The 7,692-nt window shown below is 40.0% G+C and overlaps 2 gene segments (V, D, J or C); one reads left to right on the top strand and one right to left on the bottom strand.

The window, feature by feature from the left end:
* Nucleotides 1–4,710: 4,710 nt before the first annotated feature.
* LOC125145728 lies at nt 4,711–5,587 on the bottom strand. The segment is given in 2 exon segments: nt 4,711–5,326; nt 5,433–5,587. Coding segments are annotated over 2 exon segments (387 nt in total).
* A 757-nt stretch (nt 5,588–6,344) lies between these two features.
* The window catches only part of LOC113663510, a 122,825-nt gene continuing 121,477 nt past the window's right edge, over nt 6,345–7,692 (top strand). The window contains 1 exon segment of the C gene segment in view: nt 6,345–6,524. Within this exon segment, the coding sequence occupies nt 6,517–6,524 (8 nt within the window).

The following is a 7,692-nucleotide window of genomic DNA, read 5'->3' as shown; positions in this document are numbered from 1 at the left end:
ATTGCGCTATAAAACCATAGTGCACACTTCATAGACGTGTCATGTTGTATACCGTTGGAATCGTCTCCTTATTGGCTAAAGAGCTGTAAAGGTCCTGGATCATGAAATCGCTACTGGAGGGAGGGTGTCCCACCTAGGATGGAGAGACATCATTGGCTTCTCAGCCGTCTATCTCTGCACTACAGGCACCGGTTGGCTCAAGTGAGGGCTTGTTTGATTCGTTAGGCCCTGGACTACAAATCTGATGCCTCAGTGTAGTTTTATAAGCCTCCTGGGAGAAGTGAGAGCCGAAACAATGGACGGAAGTGAACTGCTGTTTACAGTTTTTGGTCAGAAACGTTATATTTGTGAGGCAAGCATTTTGGATTAAAGTGTTTTGGATTAAAAGGCTTACATATTCCAGTTCCTTGGACGCTTGGGGATTTTTTACAAGCATTTGTTTTGGAAAATATTACCCCAGTAAAGAAAGGGAAACGTTTAAAAGTAAGTGAACAACTGGACTAGCGCCGCCTAGTTCAGGTGACTATCAACTTGGATTAAATTAGTATGATGGCTATAAATCATATTATGCTTTGTGTGTGGGCTTAATAAAATCCAGAGAGTCTAAGCTTTCAAACAATATAAAATTTAATCATGTATTTAGAGGATTTAATGTTTAACAGCTACAACGAAGTTGATGCAGCCTCATCCCCTAGTGGTCGTGTGCCGTGGACGGCACGGCGGTCCATAAACAGTCTCACAGTTTTGAACTTGTGAGAAGAAAAGAGCAGTTTGAACTTTCAGACCTCAGCAAAATGAAAATGACTATTGGACATTCCATCCATCAAGGTTGCAGGGAAATATGAGTTGTTGCTCCCTCTTTGTGGTTCCTCCAACCTTTCAAGGTTTAGGAAGCTTCTTCAGCACATCATTTAGTGGGACAGATCCTACATAGAGGTGGAGGTTGAAGCCATGGGTTGATCTTCTACAGAAGTAGACAGCACATCAGGGTTTGGTCTGTCTGACACTATGAGATGGTCAGAGGAGCACTTGGTATGCTGAACCAGATGTTCAAAGAACTCTGCAAAGGTGTCTTCATTGATCCAACCACTGGTTCAATTTACCCCACATCATCTGGCTCACTTTGCCCCATAGCCACCATTTTGGTAAAAATGGCCTAGGTTAGCAATTTAGGCTAACTTTTAGATTGATGATTCACATGGTTTTATATGTTGACAAATCACCAAAATGTACCATAAACAACTTTAGACCTAGATAAATTTGCTTTGGCACAACAGTGAGTGTACCTGAAATGCAGAAAATCAACTTTAACAAGCAAATAACTGTTTTTCTTTAAAAAAAAAAAATCTCTTGTCCCATGTGCTTCTCCTCTTCACAAAAAATTACAAATGATGGAGTTCTTCAGAATGTATGGTCACATTACACCAAATTTGCATAGTGGGTGGGTAAAACAGGGGGTGGGTCAACTTACCCACTGGGTCATCTTACACCACTCTCCCCTGTATATATATATATATATATATATATATATATATATATATATATATATATATATATATATATATAGATAACATGACGTCTAGTTACCAGCATGACACTAAACAGGTAGTAGTAACGGTGACTTTTTACTTAAGTACATGTCAGAGCCCAAACTTCTTTACTTTAACTTGAGTAAAAGAGTGTAGTCACTACTTCAACTTTTACTGGAGTCTTTTAAAAAGTGAGTATCTGTACTTCTACTTGAGTAAAGGATGTGTGTACTTTTGCCACCTCTGATATGAGGGACATGGGATCACAGTGTGGTCCCTGCAAATGGTCATTTGTACAGACCACCCTGTGATGTGGTTCACATTTTGTCTTGTCATCATCAGATGGCTGCAGACCTGGCTGCTTCTTCCTCTTTATTTTCCCCAGTAACAACCTGGAGAGAAGAGGATGATGATGATTAGTGTGTTTTATTGCTGATCCCAAGACACAAACAACATACATTCATAAACGTACTCCACTGTACACATGCTCAGAGACGCTTACCTGCTGGCACACAAGGTGACATTCTGTCCTGGATCCCTCACTGTACAGCAGCTGGGTCCTTGGTACATGTTCCATCCTTTGTACATGTGGTATCACATGTGTCTTCCCCATCTCCTTAGAGAAGATGTACCTCTTGTACCACTTTGACACACACTTACAGTAGGAAACATCTCCGTCCAACAAACCTCAGTTTCTGGTTCTCGCATGTACTGCTTTCAGCATTTTTGTGCAAAGTGCTCATGAGAATAAAGTTTTTCCCTTGTTGGGGCAGTAAGACATTATTGTTGTTACTGGCTGTTCTGAAAAGTACTGTATGTGAAGACAAACATGGACTTTCTCTTTAGAAGCTCCTGGCCCAGGTTGTAGTTTGTGAACAAATTGTTACAGGTTATGATGTTCCAATCAAAAGTCATAACAAAACTGCATTTTTGTACCTTATAGATGATGTCAAGACAATATAGTAGAGTGTAAGACGTAAATATGTCTCACAGCTGCAAACAAAAAAGTCCTACAGTATATGACATTTAACCCTACAGTACTCTAACCCTACGACTGTAGGGAGGGTTGCAAATATGTGATGTTCACCAATTTTATTTTACATGTTGAGGAAGTTTTAAGCATAAAAAATACTTTTAACTATTTGTTAATTTTTTTAAAAACTTGTAGGTCAATTTGACCTGCAACATACTGTAATAAGAGGGTTAAAGTCTAAACAGGTCCTAGATGCATGTCCTGAAAATATCTTGTCCTCGGTTCAAATCACGCTCTTGGCATACAGTATATTTGTCTTAGTTTTCATTTTGGTAAATAAAAATGCATCAAATTTTTAAGAATGCTTGATGGTAATAAATGATCCAAAATCATTCTTTTTTAATTTAAGCATAATATGTCTGTGAAGATTCTCAGTCATCCAGGTGAAGATTTCTGAAAGTTGTTCTCAAGGCACATCATTCTCCCAGAAGACAGAACAGTAGAAGTAGGATGGTGAGAACATTGCTGATAACACCCAGCTCTGCTCCCTTAGTAAGCATAACATAGGGGTGTTCTCTCCCTCACGTCTCACAGACAGATACTGTAGGTCAATCTGCAAACTCTGGTATTCACCTCCTGCAAATCTGAGGATTCCTATTAAAACTGATGTCTTTAATAGTGCAGTGTTGGTACGCTTGGTGATGCATGTTTTAATATATAATAAAAACTGACTTTAATTTGCACAAGTTCAAAACCCACAGTGTCACCAAATATAACATCCATCTGTCTGTCTGTCTGTCTCTCTCCAGTGTGTGATAATGACATTAAAGTTTCAGGTCCTTCCTACTATCTTCCTGCTGGACAGGTACAAGGTGAAAGAGAAAACTGCTTCTATACCCTTAAAAAAAGGTTGTCTCTGACCTGTAAAGTCAGGGTCAGAAAGTGTTTGTGAGCAAAGCCCCATCTTCTGGTTGTGCCCTGGAATTGCATTACAACAGCTAAAAATGTGGGTGGCTACATTAGAATATTCACACGTCCTTGATTGCCTGTAGAGAGGTGGGCTCATGACAACCACCTGATAAACGTGTGATGATTGCCTGACTAGCACCTGTCAGGTGCAGGAAAAGAACAATTTTGAGCCGCTACATCTGTATGTAATCACTTTTACCTTATGAACTAAAAAACATCTACAAACTTAGTGATTACTTCCATTTGCCTTTGGAACAGTGAACATATTGTTTTTTGCTGTTATTATTTGTTTAGACAGTCTCCCTGATCACTAGTCCATCCCACAGAGCCAAACTCACATTACAGTCACCCTTTAAGGTCACACATGGCAGAAGTCAGAGGGTGGTCCTGTCTAAAAAGAATTAAGACCTACTTTCAGGTCAGAAACCATACTAGAAACACAGTAGTACTAATGAGATATGTGTTATGACACATGACCGGTCTATGGGAGGAGACAAAAGTAAAAGTAAAACAATAAGAAAAGATCTAAACCAAATTTCCATCTGAATGTAACATGGAACAGGAGCTGTGTGCTGAGAGAAGGTGAATATGTGACAAGCTTCTTACTGGAACCCAAAGGTATTATGTTGTACATCTTTGTATATAGTGTGTGTAGGGAACTGAGAAAATATGCCTGGTTATTATTTTTAAATGATTTGAATCACAAATCTTTGTATGTTTAAAATATATGAACATATTTTATATAGGTACGTGTTGTTATGTTATGTTGTGTTATGTTATGTTATGTTGTGTTGGTGTGTGATGGGTCGAGGGGCAGTGAGAAGACAGTGGAAGCTTTTGGTACTTGGAAAAAGTGAGAGTGTGAAAAAAAATGGCGGAGTGGCGCTAAACTTCATAAATTTCCTCAGTTTTACAAACTTCTGGGGATACATTTTGTGTATTGGCCCAAAGTATCGAGCTGATAACTGAGTTCTACTAAACAGTCTGGGGAGAAAGCACTGTGAGGAGAACAGGACCATGAAGAATTGGATAAGTTGGAAACAAGGCTATGAAACTACATCAGCGTCTGTCTGAACAAAGCTCCTTGTGTCTCAGTTATCCAGTGAATGTGTTTGTGGACCACAAAGTTGTGTGAGTTCATGACTGATATGTTCCTGTCCATTGCATGTTGAGTGGAAGTTTTATATTGAAACCATGACGAGCATCAACGATTCGAGCCTAAATGTGATTACAATATAAAGCTCAACATGCAATGGACAGGAACATATCAGTCATGATCTCACACTTTGTGGTCCACAAGGTTCTCTTTTTGAGAGACATGTAATTAAAGTTCTCTATATAACTCTAACCATTGATGCTTACCAGAGATTAGGAGAAAAAATTATTAAATGTGAACAGAACATTTGTTATATGGAAACAATTGTCTGGTAAAATCTGGTAAAAAAAAAAAGTACATTAGCAGCTGTGCAGCTGTTCTCAGATCAGTGTGTGTTTCTGAGTCAGAGCACTTCCTCTACAGCTCAGGGAGGTTTTTGTACGACGCTGTAACACTGTGTGTACGGATAGCTCTCACTCTGCTGACAATAATAATCTCCTGCATCTTCAGCCTGAACTCCAGAGATTTTTAGGTAAAATTCTGTGTTCGATCCACTGCCACTGAAACGATCTGGAACCCCTGTGTAACGATTAACATCATAATAGATCAGGAGTTTAGGAGCTTCTCCAGGTTTCTGCAGGTACCATTGGAGATCACTGCCAACATATGCACTGGTTCTACAGGTGAGAGTAACAGATTCTCCTGGAGAAACAGACTGAGATCCTGGAGACTGAGTCAGGACGATTTCCCCAAAAGACTCTAAAGAAAAGGATGCAGAGTTAAAATAATGGAAACAGATGTAGTAATGAGTGTGAGAGTGATGTGATGATGTGTATGAATAATAAAAGTAAAGAGAATGTCTCACGGTGAGCGAGGAGTCCCAGTGTCCCCAGCAGGAGACTCAGTACCATCATCATTGTGCTGCGTGTCAGTGGCTCTGAAAGGACTGAACACACTCTGATCAGCACTACAGCTCTTAAAGTGTGTGTAGCAGTGACACATATGCAAACAGCACAACTGTATATGTGTGTGTGTGTGTGTGTGTGTGTGTGTGTGTGTGTGTGTGTGTGTGTGTGTGTGGTCACTGGAGTGTAACAGAGGTTTTTGTACGACGGCTTCATTAGAATGTATCACTGTGGTTCACTTTTGGTGGAGGAACCAAACTCATCATCAGTAAGTCTCTCTTCTTTATTCAACATTCCATTCATTTATTTTTATTGTTTATCAAAATATTAAATAAAGTTAAGACAAATAGGAAAATGTGGACATCATAAAGAATTTCTGTTTGTTTATTCATTTATTCATTTGTATGTCTTTATAATTTGGAGATAAGGAATGTGGAGTATGTTTTGATGATGAGACAGTTTCAGTAAAATAAAAATAAGAGAGAGGAAATTAAAAATCAGGAGTTAGCTGTTAGCTGAATAAGTAGACAGTGTGTTCATCAGTAAACAGCACTTTCACATTCACAGCTTCTGAAGTTCATATTGTGTGCTGTGAAGGACATGGTAGAAAACTTCATCCTGTGTCTGTTAGCCTTCTGTCATGTTACTGATGGACTGATTTTGAATCTGGAAGCAAAGATAAACAGTGTGTAGAAAGGTGGATGTGGTGTGATGTGGTTATTTCCATCACTGAACTGATTTCTCAGCCTCTTTGCCAGATATGTGATTTGTGTAATGGAGTAAATCTTCTTCTCTGGAAACTCAAAGGGAAGGTGTGATGTTTTCCAGCCCTGACTGTGTGGAATATAAGTGTATTTCCATCAGCAGTGGATTTATTTTTCTGTAGCACTACATGTACAATAACAGAAGGACTCAGGAGGACTGGAACACACTCCCAGAATCAAGGCCATCAAAGTCCGAGTGTCTCCACAATAGAAGGAGGAACTAGGAAATGTTCTCCTGCTGAGTAGTTCTACTGAAGTGCAGTGATGTGAAGAAGCAGTAATGAGTAAATGTTGTGTAAGTGTGTGTAGCACTGTAGCACTACATGTACAATAACAGAAGGACTCAGGAGGACTGGAACACACTCCCAGAATCAAGGCCATCAAAGTCCGAGTGTCTCCACAATAGAACGAGGAACTAGGAAATGTTCTCCTGCTGAGTAGTTCTACTGAAGTGCAGTGATGTGAAGAAGCAGTAATGAGTAAATGTTGTGTAAGCGTGTGTAAAGGTGTGTTTATTGTGTGTTTGTGGTCTACAGAAGGTCCCACGGTGAAGCCCTCCGTGTCTCTGCTCCCTCCCTCCTCTCTGCACCAGTCTGAGGAATCGGCCTCGCTGCTCTGCCTGCTGTCTGCCTACTCTCCACAGGGGGCGTCGGTGAGCTGGACGGTGGACGGCTCGGCGGTGAAGGACGGGGTCTTGACCAGTGCAGAAGAACAGAAGAAGGACGGTTACACACGCAGCAGTACCCTGACCCTCAGCCAAGCACTCTGGGAAAAGGGGGAGGAGTTTGTCTGTACGGTCTCCCACGAGGGCGTGGATCATCCGGTCACGTTCAGAAAGAGCCAGTGTTAAGGCTAACAGCTCCAAGATAGAACTGAACACTGAGCTGCTTCCACATCCATCTACAATAGAGTTTCAGTTCTACACAATGCTGACATTTCTGTCTTTACTCTCTTCACTGTCCTGTTGCTCTTCCTGTAGTTTTGCTCTGCTGAAATAAAGCTTCATTTTGGACATTGTGTGTTCTTTTCTTGGAGTTAATAGTCATTATCAGTGTGAGGAGAGAGTGTGTTTAGCTGTAGATTCAGGGCTGTGTGTTGTGCTTCAGTGAGTTTGGATGAAGAAAGTTGAACATCTGGTGAAAGTGCTGCTCTATTCTGGGAGAAAGAGGATCACTCAGCCGTCTTCATGTAAATCTTACTCTCACTTCACTGATCTTTATATTATTGTGTGGCTCAGTTCTGCTCTCCCTGATCCATTTCAGTCTTAATCAGAGCAGTCTCTAAAAGTAATATTATAATAATATTATAATAATCTTAAAGATAAAAATAATTTCTTATGGTAGAGATTTAAAAATAATATAAGTTGTACAGTATGATATGATTAGTTGTAATGTATTCCCCTCTTCACCACTAGAGGTCTCTGTATTCTAATGACTGACTCTCTCTACTGTAGAGA

This window comes from Tachysurus fulvidraco, chromosome 10 (genome assembly GCF_022655615.1).
Source record: "Tachysurus fulvidraco isolate hzauxx_2018 chromosome 10, HZAU_PFXX_2.0, whole genome shotgun sequence".
Lineage (NCBI taxonomy): Eukaryota > Metazoa > Chordata > Actinopteri > Siluriformes > Bagridae > Tachysurus > Tachysurus fulvidraco.
Note: the sequence above shows the minus strand (reverse complement) of the source record. Positions and strands in the feature narration are given on the sequence as shown.